General features: G+C 48.3%; 1 protein-coding gene across 2 annotated transcripts in view; it reads left to right on the forward strand.

Moving 5' to 3' along the window:
* Positions 1-18,950, forward strand: part of rims2b (regulating synaptic membrane exocytosis 2b) — a 104,499-nt gene that overhangs the window by 33,501 nt on the left and 52,048 nt on the right. The window contains exons 7-14 of one of the 2 annotated variants that reach the window (XM_077008358.1): positions 4,854-5,692; positions 11,730-11,794; positions 12,923-13,042; positions 13,925-14,024; positions 14,290-14,413; positions 15,633-15,679; positions 15,892-16,001; positions 18,237-18,284. In XM_077008358.1, coding sequence (XP_076864473.1) covers positions 4,854-5,692; positions 11,730-11,794; positions 12,923-13,042; positions 13,925-14,024; positions 14,290-14,413; positions 15,633-15,679; positions 15,892-16,001; positions 18,237-18,284 — 1,453 coding nt within the window. The remainder of the gene's footprint in view (positions 1-4,853; positions 5,693-11,729; positions 11,795-12,922; positions 13,043-13,924; positions 14,025-14,289; positions 14,414-15,632; positions 15,680-15,891; positions 16,002-18,236; positions 18,285-18,950) is intronic. The other variant, XM_077008359.1, reaches the window with a different exon arrangement.

Consider the following 18,950-nt stretch of genomic DNA (forward strand, 5'->3'; position numbering starts at 1 on the left):
CCGCGGAGCCACACGCCCCCTGACTGGTCCTGTGAGACTGTGGCACCGCATGCATAGTCCGGAAGGTTCTGATTGTTCCCCCAGTTCCTTAGTTTCATAGTCGAGCAGTGGACAAGCCATGAAAGCATCTTTGTCCTAGTTATCTTGGCCAGCGTGTATAGATGGCATATACCCTCAAATTAAATCTGACATTCTACATTTAACCTCCGTCACTAATGGTTTGTATATATTTTTTTTTTTAATCCACTGACTAGGAGTGCAGACACTGGTCTCTGCTCAGTTATTTATGGGCTGGTTACATGCTGTGCTCTGTGGTGTCAGTCTGGCTGTTGTGCACTACCGGTTTGCCGGCTGTCTGTTAAACCCTGCTGTTCAGCTCAGTCTTGGGTGGATATGACACCGCTGTTGTGACTTAAATGTAGTGGCAAGCTGAGCACTTAAAATCCTAATGATAATGAATGAAATCGTTGCTGTCCCATTCGTTTCCCAGACTCGGGCAGCATCGTGACCTGTAGTAGGCTTTGATAAAGCTAGAAATAAAATAAAGGAAATCCGGTAGATCGGGCCCTTGACGAATATTTAATTTTGGCCAATGTTTAGCAGTGAGCTTTCGTTCTGACACCCAAGACATACACCCCCTCCCCACCATGCTGATGTGAAGCTAATGCGTGAATCACACAGTGTCTACCTGGAGGACCGGAGAGAGGAGTGGTGTTTTCATTAAATTGAAGATGCTGAAGGAGGCTTTCCTCTGTCCTCTCTCTCGCTTTCCTCTGTCTCTCTCTCGCTTTCCTCTGTCTCTCTCTCGCTTTCCTCTGTCTCTCTCTCGCTTTCCTCTGTCTCTCGCTTTCCTCTCTCTCGCTTTCCTCTCTCTCGCTTTCCTCTGTCTCGCTTTCCTCTCTCTCGCTTTCCTCTGTCTCGCTTTCCTCTCTCTCGCTTTCCTCTGTCTGTCTCTCTCTCTCTCTCTGTCTGTCTCTCTCTCTCTCCTGCTGAGTAATACGTCAGAGTGCAAGCACAAGAGGAAAGACACTCTGTTCATCATCCTCTCTCACTCCGTTCACTCCTTCTATCCCTCACTCCTCGTCCTAGTCTTTCTGGGCCTGATTCAGGTCCTGTCTAGTTTCAGGTCATAAATGGAGCAACAGATAATTTATTTAGCAGACTGGGGGGACTCTGCACAGGCCTGGAGTAGGACGAAAGGATCTGGACCGGGCCTCTCCAGAACCACGTCTACCGCTGACCCAACACAAGACGGCCATTTAGCTTCCAATGAAGTAAACGCAGCACTGAGTAGATCGGGGGGGGGGGGGGGGGGGCACACGAGTGGGCTATGCGTTTGGGCTTCTTCAAAAGCTCTGTGTCTTAATGAGGGCTTGTGGTTGAGTGGCGTACTGGAGATTTGAATAGGGGTGTGATTAAGATCAGTGCATTTTTGGAAGACACCAGGGGGCATACTAATAGATTCAGAATACTGCATCAACATTCCCGGAGCATTCCGCCAAAGCGTTGTGAAGTATGACTCATTTCTGCCATGCAGCGCTATGGACCGAGTCGCTGTATTGTTTCGGGATGGCAGTGTGGAAAAGGGGGGGGGGGGGGGGGGGGGGGGGTTCAGGGTTTTCAGTAATAGTGTGGGGTTTTTCAAGCAGCTCCCAGCAGAATCAGGAGGAGCACCTGACGTCTGTAAGACGTAATACTACAGGACTGAGCTCGACTGAGAATGTTCTGTAGACCTTAAAGGTGCAAGTGCAATGACAACATCCCTCTTCTGATGTAGCTCTAACCAGCAGCTTTTCCTTTGTTGCAAATGGAAGTCGTTTCTATAATACTGAGCACTTGCTTGCGCAGCTGATCAAGGCCCACATGCCCCGTTTCCATAGAACCTTGTGTACTTCACTACAATCATTTCCTAATACACTGCACTCGCTGCCCTGGAATCAGCAGAGATGTGAGTGTGTTTCTCAGGCCATGCCTCTTTGGGTCGTGCTGACTGTTCTGGGGTCAGTTGGCATCATTTTTAGGTTGATTTGAAAGGCATGGGTCCCAATTGGCAAAATTGTATTTTTTTTTTTTCCTAAACTGAACATCGGTTTTCAGAGTTGTCCTACTTAGGTGTGTGTAGCGTGGTGTGTGTGTGGTGGGTGTGACTGCAGAAGTCTGAGCTGTTGAAATGTAAGGAGGTCAAACTCACAGCAGCCTGACAGACACAGAGGTGTGAACAGATGTGATGTGCATGTATAGAGGATCTACGCGTGTGTGTGCGCGAGGTTTATGGTTGTGTTGGACACAATGTCCCCCATCACAGTAAAACATCACTTTCCAACACGTTGTTCTGAAACTATATATCGTTACATCTTTAACACTGTATTTTAACAAACCCCAAATTCACAGGTTGTCGAAAGTAAGTGCGCGTGTGAACGCTAGCACAAACAGTTCTGTCTTCAAGATGAACGTTCTGCATCTTCAGCGCATGTTCATTTTATATGGATGTGTCCTTTCTTTTGATACCCCCTTTACTTAATCGTATTTATAAATGTAGCCGGTAACATGACTGCATATTTACCGATGTCTGCATATATTATTCTCTTGTGAAATGAAAGATTGGCACAGTAATATAGTGCAGGCTGAGACACATGAGGGAAACCAAACGGCCAATGAACTTGCCTGAAAGGATGTCATGTGAACCTGAAGATGTGACTCCAGCCTCAGGTGGCTTTCGTTTCAGGTCAGGTTTGCTGGAGAAAGGGGGTTGAAGCATGTGCCAGTAGTTGTGGGCTAGTATAATGTCTGGGTGTGTCGTGGACACTACAGGTCTCTGCTCTTTCCATAAATCACTGCGCGTCGTTAGTTCTCCTGTGATCTAGCCCTCTGACGGGAGGTGGCGCTCTCCTGAAACACACGGGCGCACAATCCCCTTATGCAGTATTAATCTGTACCTCGCCCTGAGAGATCGGACAGGACGCCCATGAACTTGCAACAGTCCACACGCGTGCTGCTGAAATCAGCTGAGGCAGCTGTATTAATTAATGTTCCTGCTGGGTGGGGGGATGTGTGATTGCTCTGGCTACCCACATCCTTCCCCACCCAAGCTCCGCCCCCAGCACAGATGCTCCGCCCCCGGCACCCTATGGAGCTTTGGTCAGCAGTAGCTGCCCGCAGCCCCTAATCAGCTGAGCGGCCCTAATCCTCCTTGCGTGGCCTTGCTTCACCTCCAGTGTGCTGTACGTGAGACACAGTAGCGGCACCGGGCCCGCGCTCCCACAATGCTTTGCTGCTTCACCTAGTGGGCAGCTCTCGCCGTCCCTGCATGGATGCGTGAGCTGCTGGGGGTGGGTGAAGATTCAAGTCTGGTCTGCTGGTGCTATGTAACCAGGGGGTGGTGTGCAGACACTAGTGGCCTGGTTTCTGGCGCCCTCTGGTGGAGAGGGGGAGAACATTTTCTCATGGCTGGCTTGCACCCCACTGTGCATTGGGACAGGGGCATTGCAGCATGCGAGTTACTGCAGGGCACGGTCTTGCTCGGAGCTGATTTGCACCTGCAACTTCACTGGACGAAAGCTTCTTAGCCGAACGCGTGCGCGCGCACACCAGTGTCTTACTAGAGCAGTCGTAAGAGCTTAGACTAGTCCCTGTGCCACTTGTGTACACTTACTGTACTTGGATGGGGGCTGGACTCTTCCCCAATTATATACGGTATATATTTTTCAGTTCTGGCACTTGCAAGACAATTTAAAGATGTTTCTCCCCCATAGTCACCAGTGTCTAGACAACATTTTGTCTTTTTTTCGGTATGTGACAGTGAGAATTAAATCGAAGTTCACAGACATTGGGATTTGCACATGTGCGCGCACACACACACACACACACACACACCCACACCCCTGGGTACAAGCGCTGTTGTGCCTCTTATCCAGGGTCACTGGATAAAACGTTGTTCAGCTCCTGGTCAAATATTGGATTTATGCACAATATGAACGTACCATTTATGAATGATTAGAGGAGCCTTCCCTGCAATACACCGGGAGGAAGTCCATTTGGATCCGGTGCTTGGAGAGCCGGTTCTCTCTAATCTGCTGTGTTCATCGATCAGTGTGGCTTTGATGGGCTCTTAACTGGCTCTGAGTTTCAGGAAGTTTGGAGCTGTGGGGGGGAGGGGATGTTCACACCACGCGGGTGTGTTGATAACGTGGGATTTCTGCTCGTTGTTTTGGGAATGTAGTGCTAATTAATCGTGATGTGCTCACACTGCTTTAAAGAGAGGGTGGCGTCATCTCCGTCACCAAGCTCAACACCACCCTCTCCATTGGTGGGAGTTGATTGCTGGCTTCAGTACAGGCTGTGGACCCGACACGGAGTTCAGTGAGTTTGTGTCTTTGACTTGTCTTTCATGTGTTTCTTATTTGTCCTCCCACTGTGTTGAACTTGCTAACCTTGTTTTTGAAGGTCTTCTGTCTTTCTCACATTCTCTCTCTCTCGCATTTTTGTACTCCGTCTCCCACGTTTGAGAGTAGCAGTAACTGTTGTGATGCAGGTGTGGGGGAGGGGCTTCGTCTCACGTGCCTCGCCCTCTTGCACGCGCTCCCTGCTGTCACGTCACGTGTGTCTGCAGTCCCTGGTTGGAGCTCTGGATACAGCTGACTGGTGTCTTTTTAGACAGGGGGGGGCTTAAGGGCGAGTGGATGGGGAGTTGTGTGTCAAACACTTTAATGTTTTTTGATTGGTTCCTAAAAGCTGCAACTGCACCGCCCCTGGTCTGGGGCTTCCCGCTCTTTCTTCTCCATCTGTTTCTGGTTTTGTTTATCTATCTGTTTCCAGAATTCTGTGCTAACCTCTTCTCCCTTTGTGATTGGCAGGAGAGGAAGGCCGTCAGCATCCAGAGAGCCAATCGCAGTGTATAACCAAAGGGAGGGGGCGGGAGGATCGCAGCATGCGCAGGCGGGCGGCGGCATGTCTCGCTCTCCGTCCGACTACGGACGCGAACCGGGTGTCTCCCCGCGGGACTCCAGGATGTACGAGGAGCAGGGCGCCTACGGGGACGGCTACGGCTACGGCGAAGGCTACGTGGACGGGGCCGGCCGCCAGGACGGGCGCGGACGCTGGCTCTCTCGGGAGCAGCGTCTGAGCGGCTGGCCGGACGAGTACGAGCTCCGGCGGCGTCGGGAGGAGGCCTACCGGGCCCAGTACCGCAGCGACCCCAACCTGGCCCGCTACCCCGTCAAACCGCAGCCCTACGAGGAGCAGATGCGCATGCACGCCGAGGTGTCTCGCGCCAGGCACGAACGACGCCACAGCGACGCCTCGCTGGCCTACGGCGAGCTGGAGGAGCCCGCGTACGCCGACGGCCCGGCCCGACGCTCCTACTCCGTGGAGCGGGGCCCCGCGTCGCCCCGTTGCAGCCCCGTTCTGGGCAACAGGAGGTGGGGCCCGGCCGACCCGGGCAGGATGCACCGGCTGGACCCCAGCGGGGCGGCGATGCACGGCGCCGAAGGTATGATGCGGAGCGATTCGCACGTCCCCAACCACGCGGAGGCGGGCATGCCGCCCTCACCCCGCCTGGCCCGCGGGCTCCACCCGGGCGAGTACAGCCCCATGGGCAGCTTCAGCTGTTCGGAGGAGGAGGAGCTGCTCACCACACCCGAGTACACCAGCTGCGAGGACGTGGAGCTGGACTGCGAGTCCTTCGGCGAGAAAGGTGAGGGGACGCGTCCACGCGCTCCTGCTGTACGGGGTCTCAACGGGGTCAGTTTTATGGTTTACCTTTTGCTTTCAGAAATCCCGAGTTACTGTACGGTCAGGATTACATGCGGTGTATGGTAATTGTTACAGTAAAGTCAGGGGGTTCCCAGGTACAGTCTTTTAGGAGAAACACGGATATGAGCCGTTCCTCTCGTCTTCATGATCAAGTAGGAATGAGCTGCTGACCACTGGCCATTGTCCTGGATCTCCTTTAAGTTGAATTGGCAGCAGAAGACATCATTGCGTTGTAATCTGTTATATCGGCTCTTCAGTTCCTGCCCAGGTCACAGAGAGTCAAAGTTCTGCACCAGCCTGGTGGCTGAAGGAATGAGAACATGTGGAGATGTTGGGTGTCGTGGCGATGTCGTGCTGAATGGCCCCCATGCTGCACTTTGCTGTTTAACCGTCAGGCTGGAACGGTAGCTTTTTGTTTCTGAATGAACGTCAGATCTCCTCAGGGACCCTGGCACTGTTCACAGTTTTGCTCCAATCATCTCCTGATGCACCTGCACCAAGGATTCGTTGTTCTTGTCTACTCGGTTCTGGTGTGTTGGAAGTTTGGATGGAGCTAAAATGTGCTCTGGCTGCCTATCCTCAAGAACCAGACTGGGAGACTTTTTGTGTCTCGGGGGTGTTGGACGCCATGCTAAATACCACAACTGGGTTTTGTCCAAGTCCACATGCACACAGACGAGTCTGTTTGTTCAGCACTGCAGGCTTTGACTGAGCTGTTTGTTTTTTGCTTTGGTAGCTGAAGAAAAAACGGCTAGGATTTTGCTTTTCGTGTAGCGTAGCGTTCCCGTACTTTGAAACACATTTTTTTTTTTTTTTTTTTTTTTTTTTTTTTTTTTTTTTTTTTTTTCTCCCACACGCAGTGGCTGACGGTGCAGTCGCCCGCCCGATGCCTGTGGTTCAGGCTTTTGTGCTGGTTTCTTTTGTGTTTGGTGCTCCACACGCAAAGTGTAGCGTTGTGAGGAAAGGACGAGTAAACCGTCTTTACGTCCTTAAAGCGGATCAATTCTGCACGGGATTCGGCAACTAAAACTTTCAAAATGTGCTTGAGCCGTTAGTCGATGAAGAAGCCTCCCTCTGAGGAGCCGCTCCTGCCTTGGGGGCGCTTGACCTCTCCGAGTGTTTAGCGTCTCATCCCGTAGGGCGGGTACGGTGCGACTCATCAGAGGGGCGGGGCTTGGTAGAGCTGTTCAGATGGAGGTGGTGGACGGCCAGGTGGACCAGTGCCACCCTACTGGGAGTTGGACAGCAGAAAGAACATCAGTGGAACAGCCGTCTCAAGAGAGGTTTCTGCACTTGTATGCATTGCGAGGTTCCACTCGGGAGTCGGGCTCGGACGAACGTTGCTATTGTCCCTCAGCCAGGGTTTGTGGTCCTGCAGAGCTGGGGGGGGGGGGGGGGGGGGGGGGGGGGGGGGGTTGGGCTCAGTATCTAGTGGTGATGCACTATGGCTGAACTCTTCACAGCGGTGGAAATGTGAGCGAGAGCTGCCTACCTCTCACGCAACTGCCTCACACACAACTCGCTCTCCTCTCATGCTGCTGGAGGAATGAGGCGTGTGTGTGTGTGTGTGTGATCTAGCCAGGCCTCACCAGCGTGCTGCCCACACCGGGCGTGGTCATTAGTAGTAAACGGATCCTGAGTGGTGAGGCCCTGCTGTGGAGCTGAACGTGTCTGTAAGCCACGGTACCTCCGTGCCACACTCAGTCACCTTTGTTGCAGTTGTCATGTGGTACAACCCACTGTAGGTCAGAGGGCACCAGGTCAGAGGGCACTGACCTCCTCTGCTAGTCCCTGCATGGCCACTTACTCCTCACTCAGCCCCTAACATTACAGGGAGCAGCTGCTTCATATATTTAAGGTTTGGGCATTTTCCTCATGCTTTATGGGCTTTTTAAAGGGTTTTCTGTTTGTTTTTGGTGATTGTGCCACATTTGGTTCTGATGTCTTCCAGCTCTTCTGCGTAAATGGCGTTTAAATCGACTCTGGAAGTTTAGTCCACCTACTTTGAAGGCTAACTGACCCCTTGTTTACCTACAGAACTAGTGGGAATTTATCTTTCTTACCTTTATCTTTATATTATCTGGACATTTTTATTCAGAGCACCTAAGCAGCCACAGAAGGGTCTCTGACCACGAGTGGCTTTACCTCCACTCTGCTGTTTCTGACCCTACCCAGCTAAACATCTGTCTAGTGATCTTCACCTGTGCACATCTCACTGGCCAGGGTCAGATTCAGATGTACTGAGATCTCCTAACCTCATGTAATGATGTTTCTAACAAATGCATCAACATTTTGATTACAATGCTGGGTTTTGTAGTTTTTGTCTGTAGTTTTCAGCCATGCTCTATTGGCAGTGGCACTGATGCAGTGTTGGACAGGTGAGAGAAGTAGTTTAGAGTTTCCGGCTAACTATCTCAGGTGTTGGAGTGGGGAGCTGATGGACTGGCGTGTTGGCAGCTGGCCGGGTTCTGCTCACGGCCCTGCGGCACTGAGGACGGGCCACCTCGCCTCTCAGCCGTCACCCACAACTTCATACCACCACAGGCCCGCAATGCCTTAGGCACTTTTAAATGGAGCTGGGCTTGCACGGACAGCACAGCCTTCCCCAGGGTCCTAGTTCTGTCCCGGTTCTGTCCCGCTCCAGTGTGGGTCGAGCGTAGTCCTTCCTCACTGTCTCTCCCCCTAGACCTGCCACAATGACGGCTCCCTCGTTAGCCCTCGTTTCACTTGGTTCCTACGGTTTCGTTTGCTTTCTCCTTCATCCCCTCCTCCATCCCCCTCTCTCTACGTCTCCCATCCCTTTCTTCCACGCCTCGTCTTCTCTCCTTTCATCCTTTCATCAATACTCAATTAGTAAACATTTGATTTGTTTACAATTTTGAATGATTTACAAAATATTGAGTTTTTAATGTGATGTGTATACTCAGTACAGTGAATTAGGGGTCCCGGAGTAGCACAGACATGCATTATTTTTTTTACTTCACAGCATTATGAATCAATTTCTAAGCAAAACGGAGTATTTACTATTTGCTCCAAAAGCGTAGTGTTAAATTGCAGTACACGGAGAAGCAAAAGTACCTTCCCACACCCGGCGCGCTGAGCCTGTCGTCACGGCACAAAGGGGTGTGGCAGCAGCCGAGTGACTTCAGTCGGGCTTATTCCGCCGTGGCGTGTCAGCGAGAGAACACCAGTCAATGACTGACGGGTTCCTGGGACGGCACCGGCCCGCTAGGCGGGGAGCAGAGATCACTCCGGCGCCGGAGCTGACTGATGCCACGGTGTGCACTAGTGGAGGGGCGGAATGGTGGTGAGTGAGGGCTACCACACCTTCCCGAGAGTGAGTGTAGCCGGGGGGGGGGGGGGGGGGGGGGGGGTGTATGGTGGTGTGAGGGGATCATGTGGGGAGGGCTGTGTGAGCTGGCTTACAAGAAGAAAGGTAATCTCATTTCCTCTAATGCCTCAGTGCCGAGTCTCAGCAGGGGTTGGGGGAGGGGGAGAGGGAGAGGAGAGCAGGTGGTGGTTTTAAAGCCGGTTGGACGTTCTGTTGGTTGTGCCCCCCTCTGTGTTGGGGGGGCGACCTACGAGTCCTCGGGAAGCGGCCGTTGCGTGCACGCTCAACCCTGTACCTCCTCGCCACGGCGGCACCTGAGGAAAGCGGCTTTGCGGAAGTCCGACCGCTCCAGGGTCGGGAAGGCGGATTTAGCGGCCGTGCGTTTGGGAGCGCGTCTGGTGCGTGGCGGTGAGGAAGCGCGATGCCCGATGACAGGAATGAGGAGTGACGTAAGACCACTTCTTGAGGTAGTCACCACCGTGACCGTTGTACAGGTGTGAGGGAGAGGACTGCTCTGACAGAACGGGGCGGTGTGAGGTGTGTGTGTGTGAGTGTGTGGCCACACTGTAGTTGACCCAAGGACTCCAGCGCCACGTTTCTGTTCTTGTGTAGTTTCACACTGGTTCCTCATCATTTTCTGGATGTTATGCTCTTTGGGACTTTGGAATCCGTTTTATTGATGGTAATGGAAGCCATTGTATTTTAATGTTTTGTTTATTGCCTTTTAAATGACGCACTGTACTACAAATGTGGTTCAAAACTCATATAAAATGATTCCTGAATTCTTATAGAATCCAAGTGCAATCCTAGTGATTTTGAAAACAAAAGGAAACGCTGGGGAGGTGTTCGAGACGAAGCGTTTAATAAGGTCCCCAGACAGGTAGGAGATGCTGTAACGGGTTGGGTTACATGTTAACGAGGCCGTTTTAATGACGTGCCCCAGTGGTGTCCTTTCCAAAGCGCCGCCCTTTGTGCTGGTGTCCCAGCGAACATACCTGTGCACAGCTGCGTCAGCCGGGCCGCCCGCCAGGGATGGCAGTGCTGCTACATCACAGCAGCTTGTCCAAGTGTGGCGTACGGTCTGGACAGACGGGCCGCCTCAGAACCGGAGTTCAGAGCACGTAACGTCATCTTACGGACAGGCCCTCTAGAACTTTGATGCTCTCTTGTGTAAGCAGCTTTCATAGTTGTAATTTGAAATCAACGTTTGTGTAGTACCTCGTATATTTTGTGATTTCTTAGTTTTTTTTTTCCTAAATAAATGAATCTCATGTGGCTTTGAGTTGGAGTACAGATTATGTAATGTTGGTGGAGAGTTTAACATGGTGACATGAATGCGGATGTGTCCTCCAAGGGCTTCAGTTGCTGTATGGCTTCTGATGGGTGAGGGAGACTGGTCCTGAAGCCCTAGCTGTTTTGGCTGATTCATGAGCAGGCTTTGTGTCTTCGCTTCGTACCCGACATTCATGGATTCTTAAGGCATGTTGGGTTTTATTGCAGCAGACTTGTCTGACGAGAGCGCTGTGGACTACGCAGATGTACGACATGGCAATTGTATGAAGTGTGTCGTTGTTTTTTGTAGCTGCAGATACAATCTGGTTCAAAAGATCCTCAGAAGTCTTTGACGTTCGTATTCTTGGTGTTCACCACCACATTGGGGCCCATGCAGCAAGTTTCTCCTCTTCTGGATTTTGGGTCTCTTAAGATCTCACATCAGTATGTGACCTGTGCAGTGTGAAAAGCATTTCATACAAAGCTAATGAACGCAAAGCATGTGTGTTAGCATGCGAGTTTAGCATAGAGTTGCAGATGGACGTTACTGATGGTGGTGTGAGCAACACATTTGAGTTGTTTTGAGCTGCAGAATGTCAGTACTACAACTACATGGCCTTCAGCTTTCTGCTGAATTTTCAGTATTGGATCATATATGTGAAATCTAGAAATCAATGGTCTCTGTAGTTGGCGAACCTATTGTAAGAGTTTATATAATGGTATTTATTTATTATAATGATAATAAGCTATTATAGAGTTTGGGAATACTAGTTTCATTCAATGACCAGACAAATCCACGTTGCACATGGTCATCTTCAGAAACATCTGTATCTACTGATGCACTGTAGCCTTTATAGGTCCAAAGCCCACACCGTTAAACCCATTCATGCTAAATTTAAACCTTAATTGCTTGGTCTGATGTCCGTGTCTTCTTCCAGTGCTCTCAAGAACATCAGGTGTAAATGTAAGACCTTATTTATGACATTGCATCATTGACTGCCAGGAACTAGGTCTGTAAAGCTTTGTTTTAGATAACCGTCTGATTATCTGCAGCTTATGAATATAGTAAATTATGGGTTCTAGTTTGGTGGGGGGATGATTGTGGTCAGAAACCACAGTAGTTATTTCTGATAACACGGATATTCCTACTGCTTTGTGCACATACATGGTCACTAAGCATGTTTCAGAGATTTAGTGGTCTCGGTACTGTTGTCTGCTCCTTCTTAAAATACATGATTGTGTTGTGGTTGGATTCATTTGGTGCTCCAACTACATAAGCACGCGTGTACGTGTGTGTCGCTGTGGATGTGGTGTTTGTATGCGCTCCGATCTCACCTGTCCTCTGCCATCATGTTCATCTGTGCTCTGTCCACAGGAGAAATGGATGGTCACTGGTGGGACCATGCGTCTTGGCCTAGCGAAGCCGCCCCTATGTCCATGGTGAGGTGTCGAACCCTGTCTCTCTTCTGTCATTCCATGTCTCCTACTTTAAATCATCTTGGCATGTTTTTTTCTTGTCTCTGTCCCTGTGCCCGCCCCCTTTATGTTTCACACATCCAATATCCTGAACCTGCACATCATAGAAAAGAAACCAAATGACAAAGGTGATATTGGGCAGAGTTCATGTGAGGAGAATTCCAGCAGTGAGTTTAGAAGGACCCAGGAGTTAGAGGCTGAGAGAGTGATATGAACCTCAGATCAAAGACTCTGAACGAGGAGCGTAGACTAGGCCAGAAGGTCCCGTCGTAGTCCAAGCCCCCTCACACCCACCAGCTGAAGCTTCTGAACACCCTCATGACCAGAACCAGAGCAGGACCGAGCCAGACTCTGAGTTCAGATCCCATCTGCCCCACTCTCACCAAGCTTTCTTTCTCCCCTCCTGATGTTCACTAATACTTTATTTCTGCCACATGGGGAGAGGTGTGTGTGTGTGTGTGTGTGTGTGTGTGTGTGTGTGTGTGTGTGTGTGTGTGTGTGTGTGCGCTGCCCCTGCGCAGAGGTGTGTGTGTGTGTGTGTGTGTGTGCTGCCCCTGCGCAGAGGTGTGTGTGTGTGTGTGTGTGTGTGTGTGTGTGTGAATGAACACCTCCCGCTGCAAGGCCCTTTGCCCTCTGACCTCTTACTATCCTGCTGTGAATACGCACACACCCTGGTGACGAGCCTGACGAGGCACTGTCCTGACGAGGCACTGTCCTGACGAGGCACTGTCCCAAGGAGCGCTCACTTTCATTTCGAGAACTCCAGGTCACACAGCAAAATTCTCACACTTTAAATGTTAGATTTTGTGAGAATATTGTCAGCATGGTTTTACAAAAGAAAAAAAGACTTTCAGGCTGTGTAAATACAATCATAGAACTGCCATTCAGGTAACTGCTGACACTGTCTCTGTTCTCGGAGCAAGCCACCCCCAACGGGAGGACATCATCTCATCTTACCAAGTCTGTGTGTGTGTCTGTCTGCATATGTGAACGGCTAAGTGATTTTTTTTTTTTTTGGTTTTTTTTCCCCCTAGGTAGACACACTTTTTTTTTTTTTTAAACCAAAAGTTGTTTTGTACTTTAACCCCTCAGCACTCTGTTTCGTGGCAACCGTCCAAAGATGGCAATTTCCTGATGGGACGGATTTTGCTCAACAAGCGGCTAAAAGACGGCACGGTTCCCAGAGACACTGGAGCTCTGCTGGGCCTGAAGGTATGAGCCCCATCACAGGTCATCCACTGGGTGTGATGGTTTCACTGGAGCTCTGCTGGGCCTGAAGGTATAAGCCCCATCACAGGTCATCCACTGGGTGTGATAGTTTCTCTGATTATACCACTTCAGCTTTAACGTACCAGGCTGGGTTATCTTGCACATTTACCTAATAGTATAGAAACATTTACAGTAACTTAATTTCCATTATGTACCATGTAATTAATCATGATGTGATTTAGATTTTTCATGCAATTTTTTATGGTCAACATTCTGTCCATGAATTTTGCATTAGACGTCGTCATTTCCCATATGCCCAGAAATGTGAAAAAACGTGATTAACGAACAATTGTTTGATTAAGAGTTCCCTCCAACCATTGGAACTTCAGATGTACTAGATTTTCCAAATTGTTAAAACCTGCTTGTGTTTTAAAGAATGAATGCATTGAATCAAATGGAAATTAGAAGTTCATAATGCTATACAGCATCATATATTGTGTAAAGGAGAGGAATAATGGACAGGGAGCCCTGCTACTACACGGCCCTGGTAATCCCCCTGCTCACAGAGTAATCTGTGATGTAGCTACACACTGGGTTTTTTCTCCCTATGGTCCTTTTTTAATGTCTATACATAGAATTATTTCTGTCCTCGGGTTTTATATTTATTCAACTGCAGGAGGTGTCTGCATCAAAAGCTTGTCAAGTGAACAAATATTGGCCGTCTAAGGTGACTCTTTGATGGTACTGTGTGTGATCTAAACCCTGAGCGTTGGATATTAGGCCATATTGCAGTAATTCACATCAATGCAGAGACGCTGCTCCCACATTCGGCGCTCACAGGGACTCCCGTGTGTAACTGGCGATGTTGGCACGTCTTCGCCACAGGTGGTTGGTGGGAAGTTGATGGAATCTGGTCGGCTTTGTGCTTTCATCACCAAGGTGAAGAGAGGAAGTTTAGCAGATATTGTCGGCCATCTGCGACCAGGTAAACGTACAGAAGAGTGCACATCCGTGCGCCCTTTGCTGCTTCTCCTCAGTTTATTTAAGAGGTGAAAACCTTAGCAGAACGTGTTTCTTTTGCTTCTAAAGAACATAAAGGCACAACGCATGCAAGAACTGCAGTGATAATTTATGCAGCTATAATTACTGGTGCCACTTTCTCATTTTGAGGAAGTTTAGTGAGGTTCCCTGTGTGGGCTATGTGTGGTCTGAGAGTGTTGAACTGTTCTACTCTGCCTTTCTCTGTCTAGGTGACCAGGTGCTGGAGTGGAATGGGAGAGTTCTGGAGGGAGCCACGTTCAAAGAAGTTTACAATATTATTCTGGAGTCAAAGTTGGAGCCCCAGGTGGAGCTGCTGGTCTCCCGGCCCTATGGGTGAGTTGGCAGGAGGTGTGTCCTCCTCACCGTGTGAGCTGCTGGTCTCCCGGCCCTATGGGTGAGTTGGCAGGAGGTGTGGTGTCCTCACCGTGTGAGCCGCTGGTCTCCCGGCCCTATGGGTGAGTTGGCAGGAGGTGTGTCCTCCTCACCGTGTGAGCTGCTGGTCTCCCGGCCCTATGGGTGAGTTGGCAGGAGGTGTGTCCTCCTCACCGTGTGAGCTGCTGGTCTCCCGGCCCTATGGGTGAGTTGGCAGGAGGTGTGTCCTCCTCACCGTGTGAGCTGCTGGTCTCCCGGCCCTATGGGTGAGTTGGCAGGAGGTGTGTCCTCCTCACCGTGTGAGCTGCTGGTCTCCCGGCCCTATGGGTGAGTTGGCAGGAGGTGTGTCCTCCTCACCGTGTGAGCTGCTGGTCTCCCGGCCCTATGGGTGAGTTGGCAGGAGGTGTGTCCTCCTCACCGTGTGAGCCGCTGGTCTCCCGGCCCTATGGGTGAGTTGGCAGGAGGTGTGGTGTCCTCACCGTGTGAGCTGCTGGTCTCCCGGCCCTATGGGTGAGTTGGCAGGAGGTGTGTCCTCCTCACCGTGTGAGCTGCTGAGAGGTGTGTCCTTCTCATTGAGATAGCAGGAGGCGTCTGTCTTACCATCTGAGCTGGTGAGACACGTCTGTCTCATTGTGTGAGCTGGTGAGAGGCGTGTCCATCCAGCCCTGTGAGTTGGTGGGAGGCGTGTTAGCACTACAGTCACTGCTGGTTCTGTCCAGGGACCGTAAACACGGGATGTGTCTGAGAACCAGGGCTTCAGTATGTCTTACATGCACAAATGTGCATAATTTAATGTTTTTCACTCTACCCACTAGGTTTTTATTTATTTTCTTTGTTTGCAAGGTTATGCAAGTTTTCGGTTTTATTTTCATTGCCATAATGTGCAACAGTAAATATGACAATAATAACTGAATGTGGTACAACTGTACAGTACTGAAGGACCAGACATCAAGAACATGACCATACAAGAAATATGTGCTGATAAATCCTGTAAATGTAGTTAGTCTGCACAAACTAATGACGCCGATGAATCTGACACACAAGTTAACAGTTGGACAACGTTAATACCATCGATGCCTCTTGTTGAGTCTGCATGTGTTTGTTGTACACACCGTACTACGAGGCTCCATGGCTGACTGTCCTCCTGCATATCAGCCTGTTCCTTCTCCTTATGTTGCAGGGATCTCTCCAGAGCACCAGACAGCACACATGTAAAGCTGGAAACCAGTGAGCGTCATTACGTAACTGTGTTCTCAATAGATTTCATTACCATGTAACAGCATAAGAGTAAACAGTAATGCATTTGTTTTATACTTAAAATTCTTTAGAATCTTGCTTTAGTACTCCATTTATCTGCAATATTTATATAAAACTTGTTTGTGTGTGCGTTTTTAAAGTGACCGTGCCAAAGTTAACATCATACTTCCATTTTAAATCAGATTCAGGTTCCTTTGAATCTCAGAAGATGGGTCCCGCCATCTCTGTGACGTCTCCCATGAGTCCTGGTGTGCTCCGGGATGCTCCACAGTACCTCTCTGGACAGCTCTCAGTGAGTTCCCAGCATGCTCTTGGGCTCCCAGCAGGTTACCTCGAGTTGTCTTCACACATGCTTCTGCTTTATAACGCACACTGACCACCATTCTACCTGCCTCTGTTTAGTATGTTGGTAACATCAATCATGGTTTGCCTGCCGTTTTGTACTTTATGCGAAGTGTGAGATTTCTCAGTGGCTAGTTGATGTCAAATTCAGCTAGACATGAACTAAACCTGAAGTAAACTTAACCACATGCAGTTTGGCTTAAATTTTAAACTGATCTGGTAGAGGATGAACTCCAACACTTATGTCGACAGCCTGACTAGTGGACACTGAGTGTAAGGACACAGCTCATTTTTGCTCAACATCAATTAGCTGAAATCAAAACTATAATCTTCTCTATGATGCAGTAAAGAAATTCTCGATTTTAATATTTTAGCTAAGACATTTATTATGGCTTTATAGAAGTGGAGTCAATAAGTCAAAAACTAAAATGCCCAGGGAATGAAGTTGCCACCAAAGTACATGGAAAATCTCGGTGCATACCCTCTATAGGATTCTTAGTGACGAGTGGCAAAACATTCAGCACATGGCTTATTAGCAAGGAGAAACAACAAAAACAGGAACCAATATTTGATTGCTAGATAGCTGAATTGGGTCTCTGGATATTTGTGATGTTAGCTAGACAGATGTTACCCGATATTTTTCTATGTAGTGATTGCTATAGATAAATGAATCGGGTTTCCTGATACTTCTATGTTGGCTAGATAGATGATTTCGAGTTTGATGCCAAGGGCACAGAGCAAAGCCCCCAGGGGTCTTGGTGCTTGGTACAAGGGCAGAATATGTCTGTGTGGATGTGCACAAGTGAGGACAACTGTGGATATGTAGATTGTATGGACAGGTTTGTACAAATGATTGAATTTTATCCTTTTATTTGTATTTATATCTTTTATTTACTTTTATTAGCCTAGCTAGGCCTACTTTGGCTAGGAATTCATAGCTACTGCTGTCACTAGCAATAGCGATATATTTGTGCAGGTAAAACAGTCTCCTTCAATAATAAGATAAAAACTCAGAAGTACTAGATTCTTGTCATCATCGAGATCTTTAACAGTGATGTCACATACATACTTTCTATTGCCTTTGTAAAATGTTAAATAAAAAATGTAATTTGAGCTATTTTGTAAAGAATTTAAACTACCGGTATTTACACACTTCTAAAATGAACAAAATCTACTGAATCTTAGTAAAAGTAAAAATCTACTGAATCATAGTAAAAGTTCCAGTAAATTATGTATAGGGCAGCCTAAACAAGTTTAAAATGTGCAAGCTTTCCCTAGATGATTTTTAAATCCCTCACACCCAGTGGTGTTTTGGACATGCATCTTAAGTAAAATTGTGTGTGTTTTTTATTATTATTTTTTTTTACACTAAGCACACACCCTTGACTGAGGTGTCAGAATGTTGAAATATTAAAACCTTGTTTGTTATTCAGTGACAAATATGAAAAACACAAAAGTATCATGGTCTATATTCCAGGGATGTACATGTTTAGAGCTGATGCATCTCTCTCGTAAGAACCTGTTCATATAAATTCCTTTAAAATTTCTTTGTGAATTGCAATGTCAATGTCCTAGTGATGTCCCATCACCCACATGATATGAAGGTCAGATGATACTTGCTACTCTCCTGGTGTTCAGGGAAGGGAGAGCCGCGTGCCGTGTCTTGCGTACGCGTGGATGGTCAGCTGGGTTGTCGGTCACGTGAAGGCTGGACTGTACTGCTTTAGAGTGTTTGCAAACGAGCTTCGCATCATTTGCTCCGCTGGGCTTCCTCGTGCGCTCATTTCTTCTTTTATTTTTTATTTGGAACGAGGGAGGTTCATTATTAAAATGGATGAGGTGCAGACGAGCCGTGCACACGTTCTCTCACTGGGGACGAACATGAACAAAATAATCTCGTTTACACCTCATTCTCACACCTACACGCACTTTATTTTTTAAATCGATGCTGGCTATAAATATCTAAGATACCGTGATTGTCTGGTGCATGACATTTTAGTTCAAGTTTAAGAAGCTGTTGCCTGTATGCTTTTGAACTAAATTATGTTAAGAATTAAAATTGAATTTTAATTGCTAGGCTAAATTTCCTCTCAGCAGTGTGGTTTTGATTTATGTGCCTTTGTGGGTTTTTGGTTTTAGTTTTTATTGCTTTTTTTTTTGTTCTTTGTTAATTTTGCTTATCCAGAGTCCATGCCTTAATAGAAGAACCACGCCTTTTCTCCCTAGGGTCCAGGTAACGGCACCAGTCTGACTGTCTGTCTGTCTGTGTGTGTGTGTGTGTGTCTCTCTCTCTCTCTCTCTCTCTCTCTCTCTCTCTCTCTCTCTCTCTCTCTCTCTCTCTCTCTCTCTCTCTCTCTCTCTCTCTCTCTCTCTCTCTCTCTCTCTTCTTCTCCCCCCCCCCCCCCTCCTTTTTCACTCCTTTGTTAAACATGGAAAATGCATAGCAGGAAAATGGCAGCATTTTAATTCCCTGATTTTCATTGCTGTTTCTTCCCCCTTATGTGATACTTTTACTGCTATTCCACATCCACACGTGCTTTTTCATACTTACATTTTAATTTTTAACAAATGCAGCTCATCCAGCTGAGTGTCTGAGAGCCTGCATGACTTACTGACCCGAATGACCTCGTTTAAAGAGACAAGCAGTGCCGTGCTAATATCCTGCTCCTAATTGTAGCACTGTTTTTGATATTCAAAAGTCTCTTTAAATGTTTTTGATGGTTAAACATTGTCTGGGACAAATCTGGGACTATTTCTTTTTCCCATGCAACTTGAAACAGGACTTTTTATTCTCTATTTAAAGGTTGGGTTAACGCACACAAGCACGGAGCGTTTCAACCAATTCAGATTAAGCAGTACTGTTGATCTCACTCAGATGAAATTCGTGTTCCAAGTTGCA

Source organism: Brachyhypopomus gauderio, chromosome 6, assembly GCF_052324685.1.
Source record: "Brachyhypopomus gauderio isolate BG-103 chromosome 6, BGAUD_0.2, whole genome shotgun sequence".
In the NCBI taxonomy this organism is placed as follows: domain Eukaryota; kingdom Metazoa; phylum Chordata; class Actinopteri; order Gymnotiformes; family Hypopomidae; genus Brachyhypopomus; species Brachyhypopomus gauderio.